This window comes from Protobothrops mucrosquamatus, unplaced genomic scaffold, assembly GCF_001527695.2.
Source record: "Protobothrops mucrosquamatus isolate PMUCROS unplaced genomic scaffold, P.Mucros_1.0 scaffold6, whole genome shotgun sequence".
NCBI classification, from domain to species: Eukaryota; Metazoa; Chordata; class Lepidosauria; order Squamata; family Viperidae; genus Protobothrops; species Protobothrops mucrosquamatus.
Genome location: NW_015386393.1, coordinates 6,593,376 through 6,619,275, shown reverse-complemented (window position 1 = coordinate 6,619,275; position 25,900 = coordinate 6,593,376). Strand labels below are relative to the sequence as shown.

General features: G+C 41.8%; 1 protein-coding gene across 1 annotated transcript in view; it reads left to right on the top strand.

The window, feature by feature from the left end:
- Positions 1-25,900, top strand: part of MYO1F (myosin IF) — a 72,804-nt gene that overhangs the window by 11,663 nt on the left and 35,241 nt on the right. The window contains exons 2-7 of the mRNA XM_015810035.1: positions 12,417-12,554; positions 14,081-14,170; positions 14,811-14,905; positions 20,055-20,142; positions 22,448-22,537; positions 23,648-23,779. Of these exons, the coding sequence (XP_015665521.1) occupies positions 12,417-12,554; positions 14,081-14,170; positions 14,811-14,905; positions 20,055-20,142; positions 22,448-22,537; positions 23,648-23,779 (633 nt within the window). The remainder of the gene's footprint in view (positions 1-12,416; positions 12,555-14,080; positions 14,171-14,810; positions 14,906-20,054; positions 20,143-22,447; positions 22,538-23,647; positions 23,780-25,900) is intronic.

Here is a 25,900-nt window from a genome sequence, read left to right as displayed (position 1 = left end):
TTGACCTATTTTACAACCTTCCTTGCCATAGTTGCTAAGTCAGTGGTTCTCAACCTGTGGGTCGGGACCCCATTTGGGGTCGATCAACCATTTCATGGGGGTCGCCAAGCAAGGCTGTCCGCCATTTTTTTGTCCGCCATTTTTTCCCCTTTTCCGGCGGGTGCCTTACCTCCCTTGGGCTGGGCCAGCTGGTGGTCAGCCTGCTCCGTCTCTGCCGCTTGCCAGCTACGCCTTGGCCGGCGCAGGGGGCGGAACCACGCATGTGCGGCGCTCCTGGGCAGGGAAAGTCCTCAACTTACGACCGGTTGGGTAGTCCTCGACTTACGACCGGTTTAGTCCTCGACTTACGACCGGTTGGGGTCGCGGCATTAAAAAGGTTGAGAACCACTGTGCTAAGTGATTCGCTGCAGTTAAGTTAGTAACATGGTTATTAAGTGAATCTGGCTTCCTCATTGATTTTGTTGGTCAGAAAGTCGCAAAAGGTGATCACGTGAGTCCGGGACACCACGACCCTCATAAATACTATATGAATCAGTTGCCAAGCATCTGGATTTTGATCACGTGACCCTGGGGGATGCTGCAACCGTTGTCAGTGTGAAAAGCGGTCATAAGCCACTTTTTCCAGGCCATCGTAATTTCAGTCACTCAACAAACTGTTGTAACTCAAGGGTGCCTGTACAGTCATATGGGTTGATCAACCTGATTTTATGCTCTCTTTTTTTTTTTGCAGCAGTCATAAAAGGCACACCACAATCGTTAAGTAAACCCGCTGTCTGCTGTGTTGCGGTTTTGTCAAAAAACCCAAAGTAACTTCCACTTTTCAGCAAAACCGTCATTAAATGTGATCAGTTGACCGAAGGATGCTGCAAATAGCCATAAATTTGACTGTGTTGCCAGTTGCCCAAATTGCAATAGGATGACTGCAGGGAGGGGGGAGGGAAATGATCATTAGAACTTCAGAACTGAGTGATAACTCCCTTTTTAAAGGAAGGTTGTAATTTGAACAGTCACTAAGAGACTGGTTGTAAATTGAGGACTACCTGTAGTCATGGCCCCTATTTTTACATCCTGTATTTGACGTGATTAAGACCCATAAAAATGAACAGAGCTTGGAATTGTCCAAGTTAAAACACGGTGCATTTTAGCAAGGAATTTCCTTCCTCATGATGACGTGATAATCTGAATTCCATTTACACTTTACTGATATTTTCCATATGAGCATCACTCTCTGTGAAACACCTGCAGACTTTATGCAGATTGAGGCTTCTTCCTTCTTCTCTATGGAGATAATGCTGATGTCACGGAGTATACTAATGGAAGAGTCAAACTCAAGTTCCTTTTTAAAATATATTTAGCTATCTTAAAGATTTTCAGAAAGAAGATAAAGACTAGTGCATATATATATATAAAGAAGTCACTTTCAGTCTCCTTTGCAGCAGTAATAACTAGAAGTTTCTTTCTTACTCTAGGTTGCAGCATAACTCTCTTCTTCTTATAATCTATTCTGTCTGATCATCAAAACCATAAATCACATTCTCATAATTTTGAACCAGTGACTGTATCTCAGATTAATCTACCTCACTTGGTGGTTGTTTTTATGAGGGTAAAAAAAAAATGACTGACTCCGTGGAAGATATTCTCTCTGGGAACTTTTCTTGCCTGATTGCTGACAGGGGTGGCATATTAATCGAATAAATAAACAAATAAACAAATAAACAAATAAACAAACAAACAAACTGCCTTGAGACCCCCCCCAGTGGAAAAATGGGATATAAATGTATTACTTTTTAAAATGGCTTCCCCCATTGACTTTGCTTATCAGAAGCTACCTAGGACAGGGCTTTTCAACCAGTGGTACGGGTACCACCTGTGGTACATTGGCACCTGGCAGGTGGTACGCGACCATCCTAGAAAAGTGATAGCGGGGGAGGGGAATGAGCTGAACCAGTGGCACAAGCCTGAGGGAGAGATGGCTGAAGCTGCAGGGCTGTCAGGGCTCAGCGGAAGCACCAGGATCAGTGCCGCTTTCCAGCTGATCGGCACTTCTTCGGGACTGTCAGGGCTCAGTGGAAGTGCCAGGATCAACGCCAGGCTCCAGCTGGAGCTCGGCGCTGATCCTGGTGCTTCTGCTGAGCCCTGAAGAAGCATCAATCAGCTGGAAAGCAGCATTGATCCTGGCGCTTCTGCTGAGCCAAGAAGAAGCGCCGATCAGCTGGAATGTTGCAGCATCTCCAGGGTCTTGTGATTTACATTCAGATGCTTGGCGACTGATTTATATTTATGACAGTCACAGTGTCCCAGGGTCATGTGAAGTGACCAAAACCTGCTGTAACCACCCAGCAGATGGGGGGAATAAAAACCAAACACCCCCCCACCCCACCCCCACTGCCAATCCTCAACAGAAATGCTCACAACAATGAAAACCTCGGACAGGAGGAAGAGCGCCGCCGGGTGGGCAGGCAGGTGTCTTGCTCGGCTGTGGCTTGGTGGGCACTTTTTTCAGTGGCATTGTAACTTCGAACAGTCACTAAGCGAACTGTTATAAGTTGAGGACTACCTGTACTTTATCAGTTTTTTTCTTTTTTTCTTTTTTTTTTGGTCATCAAGTTTTTGAGACCTTGCTAGGCGACTGGTGGTACTCGGATGTTGCTATATCCCAAAAGTGGTACAATGGGTGAAAAGGTTGAAAAGCCCTGACCTAGGAGAGTTGCAACTAGGGATCACGCAACTCCAGGATAATGCAACCATTATAAATACAGGCCAATTGCCAAGGGCCCAAATGTTGATGGTGTGATTGTAAGAACGCTGTGATGGTGATAGCTGTGAGGACCCATTATCATTTGTTTCAGCACCACTGTAACTTTGAATGGTCACTAAACAAATGGTTATAAGCTGAGGACTACTTGTATGTGACAAAGCACATGCAAGGGTAATTTGCATACAATGCTATGTATATCGTAGTTATTTATTTTTTTATATCCCACCTCTATTGTTTCTATAAATAAGTCAAGGAAGGAAACATACCCTAATACACCTTTCTCCGCCTATTTTCCCCTCAACAACAGCCCTGTAAGGTAGGTTGATCTGAGTGAGTGTGACAGGCCCAAAGTATCAGAGAATATTAAGAGTTACAATGAATGCCAATTTTCCAATGGCTCTTATGGAGGTTGATTATTAGAATCAAATAATAATAATAATTTAATTGCACAGACTGACTACAAGCAACAGCACAAAAAAGTAGCAACAATGGTGCATTAGAAAATCTGTAAGAAATACCATTTTTCTGCAAGCAAGAACTAGTGGGGCCATAAAATAGAGAAAGTCATAGAAAATGAAGAGAGAGATTAAAGTATTCTGGGATTTTAGAATTCAAATAGACAGGCACCTGCCACATAACACCCCAGATTTAAAAACTGTTGATAAGAAAGTCTAAAAAAAAGTCTAGTCAGTGTTTCTCAACCTTGACAATTTTAAGGCATGTGGACTTCAACTCCCAGAATTCCACAGCCAGTATTGCTGGCTGGGGAATTCTGGGAGTTGAAGTCCACATGCCTTAAAATTGTCACGGTTGAGAAACATTGGTCTAGATAGTAGATGTGGCAGTATCCAGAGACAATGGAATAGAAGAGCAAGAACTGGAAAAAAAATCATAAAATACAAAGACCTGCAAATAGAAATAGAACGACTGTGGCAAAAGAAAGCAAAGATAGTAGCAATAGTAACAGGCACCTTGGGTGCAATCCCAAAACAATTGGGGCACCATTTGAACATTATCAGCATTGACACATTCACCCTCAGTCAATTTGAAAAGGAAGCTTTAGACGGAATAGCTTACATCCTGCAACAATACTTCTAACACCATCAGACATCAATATCTGCCTATCCCGGGTCCTTGAGGAGGACTTGATAGGTGGATAAAAATGCCAAATCCAGCCAGAACATCTGGCTGACTGTGCGTCGAACCATAGTCATAATAATTTATTAAACCTGTAAATCACCCAACTCTCAACCTCTGGGTTCTTTAATCAAATAAAGAAATAATATTAACATAATTTAAGAAGGAATAACGATATAATAAAAACTTAAACAATAAGGATAAAAAGGGGAAGGCATAATGAAGCAAAGGGTCTCACTCTCCCCCATCAACCCTCATCCGCAATGACCTGGTCTTCAAGTGAACAGGAGAGAGGGGCTCTCATCTGGATTTCAGGCCTCAGAGAAGGTGTGGTTCTCCGACACAATCACCAAATGAACTTAGACAAGTGTTTATTTTACCTAGTCAGCTTCCAGATGTTTGGATGATGACTTCCAGAATTCTCAGCAACCATGCTTCTAGAGCAAGGGTCCCCAAGCCCTGGGCTGCAGCCCACTACCAGGCCTTGAGCCTTTCAGAACCGGCCGCGGAAGTGGCGGCTGAATGCGTGTGCATCGCCACTTGCACAAGCAGCAGGTGACCGCCTGCATGTGTGCTTCATTTATTATTGTTGTTGTTGTTGTTGTTGTTGTTATTATTATTATTATTATTATTATGGATCATCGCACAGTCAGCCAGATGTTCAGACTGGATTTGGCATTTTATCTACCTATCGAGTCCTTACCCAGGACCTGGGATAGGCAGATGTGGATGTTTGATGGTATTACAGATATCGTTGCAGGATGGAAGCAGTTCCTAGTAAGGCCGCTTTTTGCAATTGACTAATAGCAAATTTGTCAATGCCAATGGTGTTCAAGTGGTGCTCCAGTTGTTTTGGGATTGCACCCAAGGCGCCTATTACTATTGGTACTACCCTTGCTTGCTTTTGCCACTATTATTATTATTATTATTATTATTATTATTATTATTATTATTATTATTATTATTATTATTATTATTATTATTATTATTATTATTATTATTACTATTATTATTATTATTATTACTATAAAGTTGGAAGGGACTTTGGAGTTCATCTGTTCAGGGGTAGGCAACCTTGGCTCTTTTATGACTCGTGGACTTCAACTCCCAGAATTCCTGAGCCAGCCATGCTGAGGGAAAAGGGAGAGGTTTCCAAGCTGAGCCATGCTGGCTCAGGAATTCTGGGAGTTGAAGTCCACGAGTCATGAAGGGGCCAAAGTTTCCCCCATGCTGGTTCAGGAATTCTGGGAGTTGAAGTCCATGAGTCATAAAAGAGCCAAGGTTGCCTACCCCCCTGATCTAGTCCAACCCCCTGCTCAGGCAGGAAGCCCTATACCAGTGATGGTGAACCTTTTAGAAACCGAGTGCCCAAACTGCAACCCAAAACCCACTTATGCATCGTCGGGTGCTGGGTGGGTATGGACCATTGGGTGGGTGTGGCCCATTGGGTGGGCGTGGCTGCGGTGGTAACAGCAGACTGGGTGGGACTAAAAAGTTCAATCAATCAATTCCAACTTTGCAAGATCTTTTTTTTTCCTGCGAGAAGTTGAAATTGACTGATTGATTGAACCTTTCTTTTTGTACATGGCGGTGGAGGCCTAAAGCGAAAAGGTTTTATAAAACCCAGCTGAAGGCCTAGGACTGGGGCGAGGGCGCGGGTGCCCACAGAGAGGGCTCTGAGTGCCACCTCTGGCATCCATGCCATAGGTTCGCCACCACTGTCCTATACCATTTCGGTCTCTTCTTAAAAACTACCACTGTTGGAGTATTCACCGCTTCTGGAGGCAGGTTGTTCCAATGGTTAATTGTTCTAACTGTCAGTAAGTTTCTCCTTAGTTGCTTCTCTCCTTGATTAGTTTCCATCCGTTGCTTCTTGTCCTGCCTTCAAGTGCTTTGGAGAATAGCTGGACTCCCTCTTCTTTGTGGCAGCCCCTGAGATATTGGAACACTGCTATCATGTCACCCCTCATCCTTCTCTTCATTAAACTAGACATCGTCGTGCTCACTGTTCATGCAAATGGAACTACGCGGTTTGTCTGCTGCACGCATAGAACCATTCCCTCTCCCCCCCCCCCCCAGCTCTGTTCTAAAGAATTCTGGGAATTTGAAGGCATTTCTGGAAGTTGAGCAGCTTGAGAAATTCTAGTTTGAATATTGATAATAATTTCTGATTATTATAATCAGCCCAGAGTTACCCTGTGGCAAGATGGGCAGCTAATACATTTTACAAATACAAATAAACAAATCCATCTCTGAATAACAGATACAAGTGGAAAAGAAATACAGGTAGTTCTCGAGTTACGACCATAATGGAGTCTTCCCATTACGTTCATAATAGTAATAGCAATAGCACTTAGACTTGTATAGTGCTTTACAACACTCTCTAAAACAGGGGTGTCAAACTGCTGGCTGCGTCATGCCAAAACCGCGCCCACCCCATTGCCGGCAATTGGAAAAAAGCCGCGATACGTCACGACATGTCATGTGATGTTGCGAGTTTGACACCTCTGATCTAAGAGGTTTACAGAGTCAGTATATTGCCCCCAATAATTTTAATTCTCAGTTTACTGACCTCAGAATGATGGAAAGCTGAGTCAACCTCGAGCCTGTCAGGATCAAACTCCTGGCAATGGGCAAACCACTGCACCACCATGGCTCTTTTCATAAGTTATGGGTTGGTCACATGAGTAATCTGATTTTATGACATTTTTACGCGCTTCTTAAATGAACCCATTGTTCACTATGACACAGTTTTGCCCCAAAACGGAAGTCAATGCCACTTTTTAGCAAAACTGTCATAAAATATGGTCATGTGACTACAAGATCCTACAAATGGCTATAATGCAGCTGTGGTGCAATGTGTCCAAAGTATGGTCAATAACGGGGGGGGGGGGCGCATGGCGGACAACCATCAGAATTTCTATTCCTTATGTCCCCTGTTTAGGTAGGTCATAATTTTGAACTCTCGCTATGCGACCAGACATAAGTTGAGGACTACCTCTAGATACACTCCTACATGGACTTCCAAAGTCTCACCAAGTCCTGCTTTCTCAATTCTTTCCCACCAGCCTCTGGATTATTGAGGCTAATGCCTCCATGCTGTTTTGTGCTCCAGTTAGTAAAATCATGCAAGACAAGCGATGAGATACAAACCGCTGTTTTTATGCCTCATCCTGAACAAAGATTTTTAAAAATCAGATGTCAATTCTCCCTGGTTTTGGTCCTGGCTGGCATCTAATCCTCATAAGGCTCAAGAATAAAGGTATTCTGGGCAGGGACTTGAAAAGTTTAGCAATTTATTTTTTTAACTGTCTTCTTAGCTCCTTCCTGAAAGAGTGAATCCAACCAGCATATTTCTCAGTGCACTGGGTGGTCAACACAGGATGTGGCATCTTTATTTTCAGTATCCTGCATAAACTCTTCAGTCTATATTGTTTGCAGCAACAATGAAGAAGCCCAGGCATTTGAATATGTAGGCCAGTCAGCTGCAAAGGAGATGAATAAGCCTGAACAAACTAAATTCACAGTAAGGGCTGCAAAGAGGAAGTGCTTGTTTTAAATTTATCTTTTATGTTAAATCAGATGCTGAGAGACATTGCTGGTGATGCTGCGCTGAAATCTTTTCTATCCATCCTTTTTGGTAAATAAACATATCTCGTGAATTTCAGTGCCCCCCCCCTGCAAGTCTCTGTCTCATTGATACTTGCTTTGATTCAAGCCTCTGCCATTACATGACTCCTCTCCAAAGTAATACACAATTGGGACAGAGAGGCAGTTGTTAAGAGAGTTTGGCCCAATTTTAAGACCTTTCGCTGTGGTCATTAAGTAAATTACTATGGATGTTAAGTGAAGCACACAGTCATTCAGAGAATCTAGCTTCCATTGACTTTGCTTGTCCGAAGCTGGCTGGGAAGGTTGCAAATGATGATTATGAGAGCCCAGGATTCTGCAACCGTCATAAATGCATGCCGGTTGCCAAGCAACCAAATTTTGATCATATCACGATGGGAATGTCTAGTTTAACAAAGAGAAGGATGAGGGGGGACATGATAGCAGTGTTCCAATATCTCAGGGGCTGCCCCAAAGAAGAGGGAGTCAAGCTATTTTCCAAAGCGCCTGAAGGCAAGACGAGAAGCAACGGATGGAAACTAACCAAAGAGAGAAACAACCTAGAACTAAGGAGAAAGTTCCTGACAGTTAGAACAATTAACCAGTGGAACAACCTGCCTCCAGAAGCGGTGAATGCGCCAACACTGGAAGTTTTTAAGAAGAGACTGGGCAGCCATTTGTCTGAAATGGCATAGGGTTACCTGCCTGAGCAGAGGGTTGGACTAGAAGACCTCCAAGGTCCCTTCCAACTTTATCATTATTATTATTATTATTATTATTATTATTATTATTATTATTATTATTATTATTATTATTATTATTATTATTATAGTCGTAAATATGAAAAAGGTCATAAGTCACTTTTTTCAGTGCCGTTGTAGCTTTAAACGGTCACTAAACAAATGGTCATAAGTCAAGGACTACCTGTATTCTTACTCGTTAAGAAATGCCTTAAATCAGTCTCACTCATCACTCATTCACTTGGCCGTGACTTTTCTTGCTATCTCCACATCCTCAACCAAGTCCTGCCTGTCAAGAATTGCTGATCTTCCTCAGAAAGGAAAAAGTTGACAACACAAGTGAGGGAAACACCCTTCTAATTTTAAGGAACTGATCCAGGATATGAGTCTATTACCTATTTTTGAGAAGTCTGTATTCTAAAGATAGTAATAGCAATAGCAATAGCACTTAGACTTAGTATATACCACTTCACAGTGCTTTACAACCCTTCTCTAAGCGGTTTACAGAGTCAGCATGTTGCCCCCAACAATCTGGATCCTCATTTTGCCAACCTCAGAAGGATGGAAGACTGAGTCAACCTTGAGCCGGTGAGAATCGAACTGCTGGCAGTCAGCAGAATCAGCCTGCAATACTGCATTCTAACCACTGCGCCACCACGGCTCTAAAGATATGTTTCTATACAGTCAAGATTTAATTTCAGGTAGTCCTTGACTTGCAATCATTCGTTTAATAATCATTCAAAGTTACAATGGCACTGAAAAAAGTGACTTATGACCATTTTTCACAATTAGACCGTAGCAGCATTCCCATAGTCATGTGATCAAAATTCAGATGCTTGCCAACTGACTGATATTTATGACAGTTGCATTGTCCTGGGATCACGTGATCACCCTTTGTAACCTTTCCAGCTGACATCCACCAAGCAAAATCAATGGGGGAAGTCAGATTCGCTTAGTCACTGAATGATTCACTTAACAACTGTAGTGATTCACTTAACAACGTGGCAAGAAAAGGTGTAAAATGGGGCAAAACTCACTTAACAACTGTCTTGCTTAGCAATTGGAAATTTTAGGCTGAATTGTGGTCGTAAGCTGAGGACTACCTTCGTAAGCTTATAGATTGAATGCATTTTAAATCTTTAGTCATCCTATGGATCTTTCTCTCTTTTATCCATCTTTTTCTTTTTGATCACATTTGTTTTAATCGCTATAATACATCTTTTTTTCACTGTCTAATCAAATCCAATCTTTCTGTTTGCTTGTTTTTGTGAGTGCTCTGTGACTTGCTGTTAAATTAAAGAAAAAGAAAAAGCAAGAGACGTCAGGAATTTCCTGAAAGACCACATACTTCATAGGCCGATGGGCTTGGCTAACATATGTTTGTTTCAGTTCTTCATAGGGCAGAGTCACCAAATAGCATGACTCTGTGCTTTTTCTTATGATTGGGCCCAGCTACACCCTCTATGCCTTTTAGGGCTATCAACCCTCCCATCTCCCATTCTGCCTTGTCTGATTCAGTTTCCTCTAAATACTGAGATCCTGTTTCATCTGCAGGACTCTGAGTTGCAGCAGAGCACAATATCTTCTCTGTATCCTGCTTCTGGTAGTTATTTCCATCTACTGAGCTGACAGAATAATAGAGTTGGGAGGGATCTTGGAGGTCTTCTAGTCCAACCTCCTGCTCAAGGAGGTGGTCTTATATCAGTGATGGCGAACCTTTTAGAGACTGAGTGCCCAAACTGCAACCCAAAACCCACTTATGCATCGTCGAGTGCTGGGTGGGTGTGGCCCATTGGCTGGGTGTGGCCAATTGACTGGGCGTGGCCCATTGGGTGGGCGTGGCTGCGGTGGTAATGGCAGACTGGGTGGGACTAAAAAGTTCAATCAATCAATTCCAACTTTGCAAGATCTTTTTTTTTCCCGCGAGAAGTTGAAATTGACTGATTGAACCTTTTTTTTTTTTTTTTTGCACACAGCGGCGGAGGCCTAAAGAGAAAAGGTTTTATAAAACCCAGCTGAAGGCCTAAGACTGGGGCGACAGTGCGTGTGCCCACAGAAAGGGCTCTGAGTGCCGCCTCTGGCACCCGTGTCATAGGTTCGCCACCACTGTTTTATATCATTCTGGACAAACCATCTCTTCTGAAAAACCTCCAGTGATGGAGGACCCACCAGCTGTTCTACTGATTAATTATATTCACTGTCAGGAATTTTCTCCTTAGTTTATCATTCCTTGATAAAATTCCATCCACTGATTCTTGTCCTGCTTTGGAAAATAGGTTGACCCCTCTCCTTTGTGGCAGCGCCTCAAATATTGGAAGATGCTATCATGTAACCCCATTAGACTAGACATATCCTGCAACCGTTCATCGTATGTTTTAGCCTCCAGCCCCCTAATCATCCTTATTTACTCTTCTCTATGCTTTTTCTAGAGTCTCTGTTTTGTATTGCTGTGGCCAAAACTGGATAAAATATTCCAAGTGTGATCTTATCAAAACAGTACTAACTCTTCACATGACCTCTGTCAGCTGCCACCTTATGCTTGCTGTCCTTGCGGTGACAGATTGCCATGCACTATGGGGAGGGGGAATGAAGGGGGGGGAGATGCTTGGGAAATAGAAAATAAAGGCTGTACTTTCTCGAGATGCTGCCTCAAGGTCAACCAGCTGGAAGAAAGAGGAAGCTACATACCAAATTTTGCTTGTTATGTTATGTTATGTTATGTTGTTATGTTATGTTATGTTATGTTATGTTATGTTATGTTATGTTATGTTATGTTATGTTATGTTATGTTATGTTATGTTATGTTATGTTATGTTATGTTATGTTATGTTATGTTATGAAAACATATTGCATGAACTTGATTGGTCACACTGGGATGGGCAATAAGAGACAGTAAAGAGAGGGAAAAGTAGAACGTAGGGATTTTGGTGTGTGATTCTCTGTTCTGGCTATGCAATACTGCAATATACTTGATCTCTAATAAAGCCATACCTTTCTCAACAAATGGAGCTAAGGATCATTTCTATTTAGAGGTCGAAGTTGTAGGCAGGCTGACAACCTCTCTTTGATGCAACCTAGGACTGCACTGACTTTTTTGGCAGCTTGCTCCTGTCATGGTTCCGACAGATGAAACTCTTCAAAAGAACTTTGAGGCATTGTTTACCTAAAGAATCTTTTATTCGAGTAGCATAATATCGGCACTTACATAATCGAAGCCAAAAACTGAATTCCCCTCCCCTGGGCACCTAGTATCAAAGCACAATTCCCTCCTCCAATTAATAGTCATAAATCACATTCTCCAATTAGCTTGAAGCGCGGGCCTCCTCTCCAGTTCTCCAGTCCGTCAATTCTTTATCAGCTCTGGGCTCAATAACCTTGATTCTCACGCTGAGTTTAGTGTTGTTATGTCTAGTTAGATTCTCATTCACATTCCCACCCCCACCACCCCCAGCATCATCTAACTCTAAAAGCGAAAGGGAAAAAGATGGCTACATTTTCATCTGTTGTCAATGCAAAACATCCGATGTTAGCAGCTCCGTTATTTCTGTTTTCTTCCTGGAGGGCTGTTCCTTGTAAGGTTGGCAGGGTGGAACTGCCATTCACACCATGACAATGCAGGACACCTCTATTCTATTCTATTCTATTCTAGTTCTGTTTCTCTCAACTTCAGTAACTTTAAAATGTGTGGACTTTAACTCCGAGAATTCTGAGAGTTGAAGTCCACACATTTTAAAATTGCTGAGATTGAGAAACACTGTTCTAGAAGAAGGAGAGAACTGGGAAGGATGGAGGTATAGGGTTAGAAGCTCTCTAGAAAGGTTTCAAGTGACAATCCCAGGACCCCAGGATGCTGCAACCATTGTAAGTACATGCCATTTGCCAAGCACCTGAAATTTGAACACACGGCTATGGGGAATGCTGCAACAGTCATAAGTGTGAGAACTGGTCATACGTCACTTTTTTAGTGCTGTTGTAATTTCAGTGGTCATTTAACGAATGGTTGTAAGTTGTGGATTACCTGTACCTAATTCTTCTTCAACCAGGTGCCCTCCAGGTGTGTTAGCTATAACTCCATCAGCTCTAGCCAGAGCAAAGAAAAGTGATTGATCACTAGTTTAATCCAGGGTTACTTTCTCATGGTTAAATCTCTCTTTTTTTCTTCTCTCTTAAAGGGCAGCAAGGAACGCTTTCATTGGCAAAGCCACAATGTCAAACAGAGCGGGGTGGATGACATGGTCTTGCTCTCCAAAATTAATGAAGATGCCATCGTTGAAAATCTGAAGAAACGTTACATGGATGATTATATTTTCGTATCCTTTTAGCCTTATTTTAAAAGGGGGGGAAATGACGAGGGGGATATTGAAAGGACCTTGAGTATATTTGATCATTTGCAAAAAGGGCTTTTTGCAAATTAAACTATTGCTAGACCATTACAGGTAGTCCTCCATTTACAACTGTAATGGAGCCTGCCTTTTTTGTGACTATTGCTAAGCAAATGCCATGGTTGTTAAGTGAAACCGTTGTTCAATGTGGCTGTTTTTGCTAAAAACTGGAAGTAAATGTCAGTTTTCAGCCAAAACCTCATAATTAATGGGCACATGACTGTGGGACACTGTAAACAGCCATAAATGTGGGCTGGTTGCCAAGCAACTGAAATGCAGTCATATGACCATGGGGTGGGGCAGCTGTTGGAACTTCAGAACTCGGTAATTTGGGGGGGGGCATCATAACTTTAAACAGTCACTAAGCAACCGGTCATAAGTCAAGGACTACTTGTACAAATGTGGGCTAGGTTTTTTGCTCTGGGAGGGAAACTACCAGTATACATATATTTATATCCAGTGCTTTTTTTGTAAAAAAAAAAAAAAAAAAAAAAAGGTGCTGGAACTCACACACGTCATACAACTCGCCTTGCCTACCCTACAAGGTTCCATCCCAAAAAGGTGCCAGAACTCCGTTCTGGGCGTTCTATGACAAAAAAGCCCTGTTTATATCCACATATAAGTGTATATTCAGGCATGAATGCAAAGGATCTCCACTTAGGAAAGAGTCTATAGATTTCTTGCAGGCTTAGCTTTGATACCACAGGAGGAAGAAGAATGACACTCCAGAGCAGGGGTCTTCAAACTTGGTCCTTTTATGACTTATGGACTTCAACTCCCAGAATTCCTCAGCCAGTGTGCCTAGCTGAGGAATTCTGGGAATAATAATAATAATAATAATAATAGTAGTAGTAGTAGTAGTAGTAGTAGTAGTAGTAGTAGTAGTAGTAGTAGTAAAGTTGGAAGGGACCTTGAAGGTCATCTAGTCCACCCTGCTCAGGCAGGAAACCTATACCATTTCGGACAAATGACTGTCCAGTCTCTTCTTAAAAACTTCCAGTGTTGGAGCATTCACCACTTCTGGAGGCAGGTTGTTCCACTGGTTAATTGTTCTCACTGTCAGGAAGTTTCTCCTTAGTTCTAGATTGCTTCTCTCCTTGATTAGTTTCCACCCGTTGCTTCTTGTCCTGCCTCCAGGCAGTTGAAGTCCACAAGTCATAAAAGGGCCAAGTTTGAAGACCCCTGCTCCAGAAGGTTTCCAAGGCAGGCATCATCACATGTGTTAAATTTCATAATCCTTTACATTTTTATCAGACTTTGAAAAAGCCTATGAAGCCACTCTTGCAACAACAACAAAAATAGAAAACAAAGCATTTCCACTTTTTAGGTGTATATTGTGTGGCCTGCAAGACATCAGCCAAGATGGCTGCAAATCTTTTCAGGTTTATGAGCCCTTACTAAAGAAATCACAGGCCATTTGTTTCTCTTTCTGGACCTTAATAAGCATTGCTCAGACCTATATTGGACCAGTCCTTATATCTGTCAACCCCTTTAAACAGATGCCCTACTTTACAGATCGAGAAATTGAACTCTACCAAGGAGCGGTGAGTCAACTGGATGAGAAAAAACAATATAAGAGCCAAGGAATCTGAACGATCCCATTCCTTGAATTTCTTACAATCTTATTTTGTTATCCAGTTCCATTTTTAATCCACCCAATAAAATGGATTATATAATGATATCACTCTTTCTACCAAAACCTTTGAGGAAGGCTGGTAAAAATAATGATCTAATCTAAGATTTTGCAAATTGAAGCAAGAAATGTAGAAGAACTATTGCATTATATCAGGTTCCAGGTAATATCTAGCAAATCAAGATGATATATTAAATTGACCCCAGAACTGTTTTTTTATTTTGTTTTATTTTATGTCCCCTTAAATCCATGAGCTCAGATTAATTCATGTATCAGTCAATCAATTCAGTTTATTGCAGTCACAGACCATTACAAATCCATGTATGTAATCTGTTTATTTATTACCATGCAATCTGTTTAATTAAATCCATTGTTCGTGTGGTGTGGTAGGAATTTTTTCCCTTGTTTGTTATTAGGCAGGAGTCAAAAAGTAAAAATCATGGACTCCACTGTAAGCGTAAAGCCCCCTTTTTTACATATTAGAAGAGTAAAACTAAGACCATGGGTGAAAATGTTAAGTCCTGACTGTGGACCTCTGACTTATATTCTAGGCTCAGTATGAGAATCCACCTCACGTTTATGCACTCACAGACAACATGTACCGCAATATGCTCATTGATGGAGAGAACCAGTGTGTCATCATCAGGTAAATTTCGAACTGATAGAAGAGAATATTTGTAGCTCATGGTTGAGCTCATGTGGGGTCCTTAGCGCTATCTGAGCTTGGTGGTTTTCTTGCAGACATTTCATTACCAAACTAGGTAACATCATCAGTGGTCAAAGGCAGCAGGGTGGCTTGCCCTGTCAGTATTGGTGGGAATGTTCTTGGTGGTTTCTTAATTAGGCTGTTGTTTACTATTAGCTTGTTTATCTGCACTGGTAATTCCTTGACTGGGATATTGTTTCTTCTTGATTGTTGGTCTGATCTTAATCTTGATGTTAATCTCTGCTCATGTGGGTGTTGATTGCTGGTGAGGAGGTGTTTTGATCTTTTTGTTTCCTCTTGGGCTTTTTGACTTAGTGATAGGTAGATGTTGTTTATCTCCATAAACAGAGATATAAACAATATCTACATACTACTGTTGAAGGAAAAGTCTTCATCAGGGTCCAGTCCAAGCTGGGAATAAACAACATGGCGACTGCTTTAGAAAGAAGGTTGTAGTTTATTGAAGAAGAGAGCCAGACAGAAAGATGGCTCTGGAAGAAAAAAAAAGAGCACATGTAGTAGGGGGTGGGTTTTTATACCTTCTTGGGCTTTTGTTTGGAGTTGTTCCTTTGTCATGAATTTTGACCTGAGTCTGAGTGTGCCTTTCTGGTATTCTGATGGTGGTGGGTTAATCATATTATGTCCTGTCTTAGAGTTTGGGTGGGGTATGTAGATTTTAAGGGTCTTTGTCTTCCTGATCTCTTCAGCTTCTAGCTGGAGGGCTCCAACCTTCCTGAATGGATTATTACATCTGCATTTCTAAAAGCTGGTTTCTGCTGAGTTGTCTGGCTGGGTGTGTGTATATGTGGAGAAGTTTCTGCCTTTTTAAAAGATCTTCTTCAGTATTCCTTTGGGGAAATATATTCTGCCCTTTTAATATTCCCCAAAATATTTCTTTTCTCTGGATTGTTCCCACACTACTCAAAGAGCACCAAGAAGCCACAAACTTCGGATTGCAGGGACCAGTAGCTAGGATGATGGATGCTGTGCCCAGGAAGGTCTAGACGGGGGAACAGACACATCTATGACAGGGGGTCAAAAAAGTCAAGATGGCAATCAGAACTGTGCAATTGAAGCCCTTATGGTGGGTCTTCTTGAACTCCACTCTGCAAATGCCCCTGGACTATCCCATCTTTGCACCTAAAATAGAAAGACCCTGAAACTTTTGAATCTATAAGCAAGAACCTCAGTCTGCTTGACCAGCAGATCAGGATGCTAAAGGAACCCGTTTTATTTATTTTATTTATGTATTAAATTTATACAGCTGTCCATCTCGCTAAAAGTGACTCTGGGAGGAATACAGGTAGTCCTCAACTTACAACCTTTTGATTAGTGACTGTTCAAAGGGACAATGGCACTGAAAAAGCGACTTGCAAGCAATCCTTGCACTTATGACCTTCACAGCATCCCCAAGATCACATGATCAAAATTTGGGCACAACTGGAATGTATTTATGATGGTTGCAGTGTCCCAGGATCATGTGATCTCCATTTGTGTCCTTTCCAGCCAGCTTCTGACAAGCAAAAGTGAGTGGAGGAAGCCGGATTTGCTTAATTTTTTTTCTTTTCCTTTTTTCTCTTTTTGGGGGGGGGGGGTGTCCGACCTATGTTGGGCACTGGGACTTCACCCCGGACCTCCATGGAGAAACTCCGCCAGGAGGGATGAAGACCCATGCCAGGAGAACCCCTATGGGGAACCCCTGGCGCCTTGTAGACTGGCCGCCCCTTTCGGGGAGACCGGCCCGGTCTCGATGATGGGAAGCACAGAACGGGCACGGGAGGCAAGGGTGCCTCCCCCCTGGTAGCCAGGGGCAGTGAGGCCCACCTGGGCCAACCGATACGTCTCCACTTTTCACCACTTTGATCTGCCACCTTTCGGTGGCAGCCACAGCAGAACCCTGCAGAGCGGGACCGCAATCCGGCTCCTCCAGCAGGGCTCTGCCCAGCGGGGGGGGCCTCTGTGGCCAGTCGTTACTCCTCGGACAAACGTAGCTGGAATGCCAGGTTCGCCGGGGCGAACTGTTCCACATCGGAACCCCGCCGGATTTGCTTAACAGACCACATGATTCGCTTAAGAACTGTGGCAAAAAGGTTATAAAGTAGGGCGTGACTCGCTTAACAACTGCCTTGCTTAGCAACAGAAATTCTGGACTCAGTTGTGGTCATAAGTACAATGTTTGGCAACGCCTTTTGATCCAAAGGAGATCAAGGCCTCTGAAATTTCCATCCTTTCCCTTTAGTTTCATTGCACTGTATAAAAAATGGAAAAAAAAGAACTAGGAAAATTCAGTATTTGCTTTCTGCTACTTGCAAATCGGCTCCCCCCCGCCCCATCCTCTGTCTACAAGGGTTGCTGCCACAAGGCTCTCCAGCTGAAGTTTATTAGTAGCAGCAAAAGGGTGTATATTGCTCAACATTGGAAAAAAAAATCAGTAGAACCTCCTTCAGAATTGCAAAAAAAAAAAAAGCACCTCAAAACCCTGCAGGAATTTGTGCTTTTTTTTGTGAAATCAACTTACTTTACAGAAAGCAAGGGTCTTTTTTTCCCCTTTTTTCATGAAAAATATTGCAGTGATATCTGTTGCGATTTTGTGAGACTTTTCTCTCGGTTATAAATATATATAATTAAAAAAACATGGTAGACGATTAAAAGATTAAATTTCAACACTAAGCAGAGGCAGCGCGAATGTCATTTAGATGGGCTTTCCCCTCTATTCAAAATTCTGTAGTTTCGTAACATGCCAAACCAGCTTTATGGGTGGGAATGCAAAAAGAGAGAAAATGCTGGACCTTTTAACCAATAAAAAAATTATCGAATAAACCGGATAAATAAATAAAGCTTTGGATTTTAGACGGGGGGAAAAAAAGCTGTCCTTAGCACAGGGTGCAAACTCTGTCTCCTTTGTTTAGTAGTTAATCTTCTCCACTGCAATCATGATGAGATCATTGCAAAAGAGTGATTGCAGGATATGGGGCAATTCTCCTCTCTGGGCTGGCTGCAAAGCTCTGTAAATAAGCCTCGCATTGTCCTTAGTAATAAGAGCCCAAAAGCGAAGCGTTTCTCGGAAATTTGGGAGTAAAAAGTGTTCTCTCTACTGGCATCTTCAACGCAAACTTTTCCTGCACCCATCTGCACCTATCATCCTCCCCCTTTCCTTTCGGCCAACCAGCTGGGCTCCACTGTCTTTTCAATGCTTCGCCCCGGCTTCCCTCTGAGCAAAATGGGATCCCGGTGGGCAGCAAGTGCTCTGGAAAACTTGACAAGCAGAGGGTTAGGATTGCAGGGAGCCCATTGCCTGAAGCAGTGGTTTTGTTCTGCCATCTGAATCAATGCGGAAGGCATCAGGACCTATTTAAGTTTTCTTAAATAAATGTATCCAAACACAGGCAGGCCTTGATTAACGACCACAATTGGGACAGGAATTTTGATCATTAAGTGATACGGTTATAAAGCAAGTCATCAAGTGATCGCATCTGATTTTATGACCATTTTTACCGTGGTTGTTAAGCAAATCATGTGATCATTAAATGAAGCACACGGTCTGTTCTGGATCATGTAACCCTGACTAGAGCATGTAGATCTGTATGTTAGAATGTCTGGCATTTATTGGGTTAAGCGCTGTCTCCTTAAGAGATGGCTTATGGGTAATGTAGTTTTTTTTTTCAAGTATAAAATTTTTATTATTTTCATCATAAAAAAAAACATCACAAATATTACACAATGCTATAAAAACCCCCCACCCCCCCGGACTTCTCAAACCTAATCCCAGGATAATATTCAGATATAAGTAAACAAGTATTAATATCTCTAACTCCACAAAGTGTATTATTCTACATGGATAGGTAAAATATATTAAAGAAAAAAAAGAAAAACAAATTTACTAAAAACCTAAATTATATTCCACCACTCTATGCTTCTTTTGAATATAGACATGGGTAATGTAGTTTTAGCTAGTCAGCTATCTCATGTTAACAGGTCTGTGGGAGGAGTTACTGAGCTCTTTACAGGATATCCTGGCCATGTGCCAGTTTGGAATGCCTTTGTCTGAGATAAGCATGGGACCACCGGAGGACTCAGATGGTCTCATTCCATGTTAGAAGTTGGTGTGGAGAAAGTATTAATTTCTTACCTATAAGAATGAACAGATGTATAATATCCAGAAACAACAACCATAACTGCAAGTATTTCTGAATAAAATGTCTGTTTTATAATCATTCTTATTGAGTTTATCTGTATGATCTGGATTTACAAAGCAACTTAACTCTGGATCAGAACACGGTCATTAAACGAATCCGGTTTTTCCCATTCACTTGGCTTGGCAGAAACAATTGGGAAGGTCACAAAGCACAATCACTGCAACTTTTGCAAATACAAGGTAGTTGCCAAGTGCCCAAATCATGGTCATGTGATTAAGTGGAAGGGTGCAACAGTCATAACTTTGAGGAAAGGTTATAAGTCACTTTTTTCAGGGCTGTTGTAACTTTGAACTGTTGTTAAATGAATAGTTGTAAGGTGAGGACCACCTGTATTCCATTATTTCTTCTTGCTGTTAAGCAGCTTGCCTGCCTGCCTAGCCACTCCTTCCTTCCTTCCTTCCTTCCTTCCTTCCTTCCTTCCTTCCTTCCTTCCTTCCTTCCTTCCTTCCTTCTATCCATCCATCTACAAAGCCACCAGGGTATGCCTGATGATGCAGTTGAGTGTTTCATTCATTTTGTGTGAAAAGGTTGCGGGTTAAGCACAAATAGATCTATTTTGTTCTAGGAATCTAAGTCTTTTAATGCAAAAAACAGTGGAGGTCCCACCAGCTATTTGGATTTTAGCAGCAGGATCTAAAGATGTTCTTGGGAGCAACAGAGTCTTGAGGACCTTTCAGGATATCAAAAGGGGTGGAGCTAATCTAATTTCAGGGGGAAGGATGTTCCATAAGTGGGAGCAACAACAGAGAAGGCACCAAAGGAAGGTCCCTAGCTGATGGGTAGCCATAGCATCCCTTCTCTGCCAGACCTAATGGGGCATTTAGACTCCTGTTCTCTTTGCTTTCTAAATTCATCCTATTTCACCATTTTACAGCATGTGTGTGTATTTTTAGTGGTGAAAGTGGTGCTGGGAAAACAGTGGCTGCAAAATACATCATGGGATACATTTCCAAGGTGTCGGGAGGAGGCAAAAAGGTGCAGGTAAGTGTCAAGAACAATGGGCTTGCATTCTCCTCCCTTCCTTCTTCCAATTCTGTGTTGCTTTTTTTTACTTTTCGCTTTCACTTCACTGTGCGGGAAGAACAAAATCTGATTCTTTTTATTTCAGAAGTCACGTACGTACAACAAGATTTGCAAGTGCCGGCAATCTCTCTGATGTGTTGGATCTGTTACTCCCAGAATTCCTAGCCTACCCAGGAATTCTGGGAGTCACCATCCCGACAGATTGGAAAGACATCAGGCTGGTATAGGGCAAGCCATTGGGCATTTATCATTCCAAACCTAGAAACGTAACTATTGAACTTGGAGGACCCAGACTGGAAGACTGAGGGGTGATCTGTACTAGCGTCTTAGGAGAATGAGTCCCTCCATCTTTGCAGGACCACCTGTGGGGGGAAGGGAGGTGAAAATCTACAAAATGGCGGGTCTGACACAACTGACACAACTGAAACTGTGTCCCTTCAGATGCCACACCTACCATCCTGTAGATTCAGATAGCCTTGCTCTGTTGATAGGTATTAATTTCCTATAATCTGGCAAGTTTATGCCAGTTTTTAAATGTTTTATAGTTTTTTTTTAATTTTATCGTTTATTGTTATTTAGATCCCTTTATTATTTTTACAAAGGACCAAAGGTAACAAACATATCCAACACACCTTCTTCCTCCTATTTTCCCCACAACAACAACCCTGTGTGATGGGTTGGGTGGAGAGAGAGGGACTGGCATAAAGTCACCCAGCTGGTTTTCATGGCTAAAGCAGGACTTGAACTCATGATCTTCCGCTTTCTAGCCTACTACCTTAACCACTACACCAAACTGGTTCTATTATTATTATTATTATTATTATTATTATTATTATTATTATTATTAGGTAGATACATTTCTTTATTACACAAAGTTTTGCAGTAGTGCTTTTCAGACTGGGCTGTGCACAAAATACAAGTAGTCCTTGACTTACAACCACAACTGAACTCACAACTTACAACCACAACTGAACTCACACTACACCAAACTGGCTTTATTATTATTATTATTATTATTATTATTATTATTATTATTATTATTATTATTAGGTAGATACATTTCTTTATTACACAAAGTTTTGCAGTAGTGCTTTTCAGACTGGGCTGTCCACAAAATACAGGTAGTCCTTGACTTACAACCACAACTGAATTCACAATTTTGCTCGTAATTCAAGTCATCATGTCACCAAACTCAATTTTACTACTGTTTTATAACAATCATGAAGCAAATCGTGTTGTCATAAGTCCAGATCAGACTCGTCCAATTTTTTTAATTATTTTTTTGCAAACCGTGATCACGTGACAGCAGGGTACTGCAATTGTTCATAAAAGTTCGTAAACGTTTCGCTTCTCATCCAAGAAGCTTCTTCAACTCTGACTGGATGGTGGGGAATGGAAGGATTTATACTCCTTGCAGACATTCCTTCCATTCCCCACCATCTCCAAATCAGAGCTGAAGAATCTTCTTGGATGAGAAGCGAAACGTCTTCAAAGAGAAACAAGAAAGTCCAGTTGCCTTGTGAAAAAGCAACTTTGGGACCTGGGTGACTGAGAATCTCCATAGACAATTAACTGTGGGGGATGGCACGGCAATCACAACTTCAAGGACAGATTGTAAGTCACTTTTTTGTAAATTTGAATTATCATTAAGTAACCGGTCATAAGTCGAGGACTACCTGTATCGAAATGTAAGGTCCCTGGCCCTTATTCAATTTGAGATACCATTAAAAGTCCAATCAGGCAACTCAAACGGAGGCTTCTTGAGGAAACAGTGCTTTATTTGATCAAGCAAAACAGCTGGGTGGCAAACAATCTGGAACGCTGGCAGAGTTACGTCCAGAAGTGCCACACCTTGGAAAGTTAGTAGCATTGCTTTATAAACTTTGTTAGCCAATGAAAATCAGACAACAGAGCCATTACATTATAAGGAAGACATCAATCATTCCTGTACACTCCCTTATTCTCTCCTTCAGTACATCCCATCCATGTACATGTTTTCCCACGCTTGCATGAAATTTGTCCCTGACGCAAACGCTGATTACAAAAGCGAGATAGCAATAGTTAGGCTAAACAATTCCTTTTTGTTCCAGTTACAGGACTCTTCAATTAAAAAGATGTCTCATGTAAAAAAAAAACCAGGCAGAGCTTTAATTACACCATTGCAGCACCAACTACTGAGGCCAACCCCTTTTTAGCTAACCGTGATTCTGTTCTTTCTGGTTCTGTCTAGCCTCCACACAATGTTTCCTTTCCTTTTTTTTAGCATGTCAAAGACATCATTCTCCAGTCCAATCCATTACTTGAAGCTTTTGGCAACGCCAAGACCGTGAGAAATAATAACTCCAGTCGATTTGTAAGTCTTTGAAGCAAGTTATTTGGGCCGAAGAAATGTTCCTGATATCGATATAGGAAATAGCAGGCTGGTGTATGGGGAGCAATGTAGGCTGCTGAGGCAAAAACGGCAAAAAAGAAAAGAAAAGGTATTATAGCAGTGTTTCTCAACCTTGGCAACTTTAAGATATGTGGACTTCAACTTCCACGGAACCGGTCCCTGGTGCCCAAAAGGTTGGGGACCTCTGATCTAGTCCAATCCCCCGCTATGTGATCAAAATTCAGACATTTGGTTCATATTTATGACGGTTACAGTGTCCCAAGGCCACGTAATCACCTTTTGTGACCATCTGACAAAGTCAATAGGGAAGTTAGGTTCACTTTACAATGGTGTTGCTAACTTAATAACTGCAGTGATTAGTTAACAGCCGTGGCAAGAAAGGTCATAAAATGGGACAAAATAGGTCACCCCCAACATCTCATTAACAAATATATAAATATAAAGTTTCCTACCTGAGCATGGGGTTGGACTAGAAGACCTTCTAGGCCCCTTGCAACTGTTATTCTGTTTAAAATCTTGGGGTGCCTATTTTTAGATCCTCCCGTTTAGGATGCGTCTAATATATCCTCTCTCCCAGTGGAGGTTGAAATGTTTTCTGTATGCACATGCACACTCTTGAGAGTGGGAATCGGACCTGAGCAAAGACAAGAAACGAGTTGTATAACTCTAGTAGTGAGGACATTTATTTACAGGAAATACCTAATATTCTGGGAGTTGAAGTCCATGGAGTCATAAAAGAGCCAAGGTTGCCTACCCCTGGGCTAGACCATACCTAGCAACTAGATATGCTCTGTGTCTGGAGAAGATAAGTAGAAGGAAGTGGTTTCAGATTTCCAGTCTCTTGGACCAGTGTTTTTCAGCCATGGCAACTTTAAGATATCTGGACTTCAACTCCCAGAATTCCCCAGCCAGCATGTTGCCAAGTTTGAGAAACACTGTCTTAGACAAAGAGCAGGTAAAGAAAGGAAATCCTTAACTTTGAACCTACATCCTGCTGCCCCCTTGTGGTCAGCAGGTCATGAGATGCTGAAGAATACCTTTGGATTTGCAACCTCCACTGTCTCATACCAGGGGAAATACTTTGAGATCCAGTTCAGTCGTGGTGGTGAGCCCGATGGAGGAAAGATCTCCAATTTCCTGCTGGAAAAATCCCGGGTGGTGAGCCAAAACGAGAGCGAAAGGAACTTCCACATTTATTATCAGGTAACTGGAAAAATCACAGATATATATGGCCATTGGCACAAAATACTTGTGCAACCCAATCTGTACATTGGAGGGGGGGGGTGACCTATGCTGCTACTACTGATTTAAGACCAGCAATACATTTGGGAGTTGTTTATTTCTTTTAAAGATTGTTCACGGTATATATATTTTTTTATGTATTTCAGTGCTTTGTCCATTTTTTCCCTTATAATTATTAAAGTAAAATTTTGGAGAAAAATGATGTTGGGCTTCTGATTGATTTGTTAGCCCTTCAAGGTAGTCCAGAGAAGAAACACAACCAGGTGTCCTGGCTTTATCTTTATTATAAGGTTACATTAACAAACTAGCAAGAGTGAAATTACAGTATTTCTCTCTTCCTTTCCTTTTCTTGTTGTTCACACTTAAGTTGTGTCCGACTCTTCGGGACTATGTGGACCATAGCACGCCAGCCCCCCCCCCCCCGTCCTCCACTGCCTCCCAGAGTCTGCCCAAATTCATGTTTATTGTGTCGATGACACTATCTAACCATCTCATCCTCTGCCATTCCTCCCCTTCTCCTTTTGCCTTCCATCTTTCCAACATCAGGGCTTTTTCCAATGAATCCTCTCTTCTAATTTGGTGGCCAAAGAATTTGAGCTTCAGTTACATTATCTGTCCTTCCAAAGAACAGGCAGGATTGATTTTCTTTAGGATTGAGTGATTTGATCTCCTTGCAGTCCAAGAGACTCTCAAGAGTCTTCTCCGACATCCTTTTTTTTTTAATTCTTCAGAAAACTAGGGTGGGCTCTTCAGAAATGTTTTTTGCATGTTCCCTTCTCCTGTGGGCTGAGATCCCTTGTACACAATAATCCAGCCCATGGCTCTCCCTGCCTACTCTGCTTAGACTAGACTAGACTAGACTAGACTAGACTAGACTAGACTAGACTAGAATAGAATAGAATAGAATAGAATAGAATAGAATAGAATAGAATAGAATAGCAAAGTTGGAAGGGACCTTTTACGTCATCTAGTCCAAGCCCCTGCTTAAGCAGGAGACCCTATACCATTTCTGACAGATGGCTGTCCAGTCTCTTGTTGAAAGCTTACAATGATGAATCACCTACAACATCTGAAGGCAAACTGTTCCATTGGTTGATTGTTCTCATTGTCAGAGGATTCCTCCTTATTTCTAGGTTGAATCTCTCCTTGATCAGTTTCCATCCACTGCTCCTTGTCTGGCCTTCAAGTGCTTTGGAGAATAGGTTGATCCCCCTCCTCTCTGTGACAACCCCTCCCACATACCATTACATGATGTGTTTGAATGTTGATCTAAGACAAAGTGGAGGGAGTCAGGTTCAAATTCCCTCTCCCCCATGGCTATGGGCTTGTCCCAATCACCCAGATTACCCTCACCCACCCAAGTACAGGTAGTCCTTGACTTACAACCATTCATTTAACAACCTTTTGAAGTTACAACAGCAGTGAAAAAAAAGACTTATGACCAGTCCTCCCACTTACAACCTTTGCAGCATCCCCAAAGGTCACATGATCAAAATTTGGGCACTTGTCAACCAGCATATATTTATGTATTATGTATTTTTGATGGTTGCAGCATTTGTGACTTTGCTTCTGACAAGCAAAGTTAATGAGAGAAGCTGGGTTCACTTAATAACCACATGGTTCATTTTACAGCTGTGGTGAAAAAGGTTGTAAAATTGGATGTGACTCGCTAAACAACTGCTTTGCTTAGCAACTGATCCCAACTGTGGTCATAAGTCGAGGTCTTACCAGTAGGTTAAAAAGTTGGCCTGAACAGCATCCCTTGAATTGTTGAAACAGTGCTGTGGGTCGACACACACTATGTAATTGTTTTAGATCATTTGAGATAACTCTCTGCTTAGTTTCCAAAATGTTCTGCATTAGATGAGTTTGAACTTCCAGTGAGAACTATCTGTGCATTCCTGCAAAGGGGGGGGAGAGAGAGGGAGAAAATCAGAAAGAGGGAGGAAAAGACGGGTTAGGTAGAACAAGGATCCCATTCATTTTTGTTTCTGAACCCACTAATTGCCTCTCTGCAATTTGGATCCCATGAAATGACCTTGGAGAGATTGCAGTCTTTAAGAAAAGTTGTTGACTTTGTCC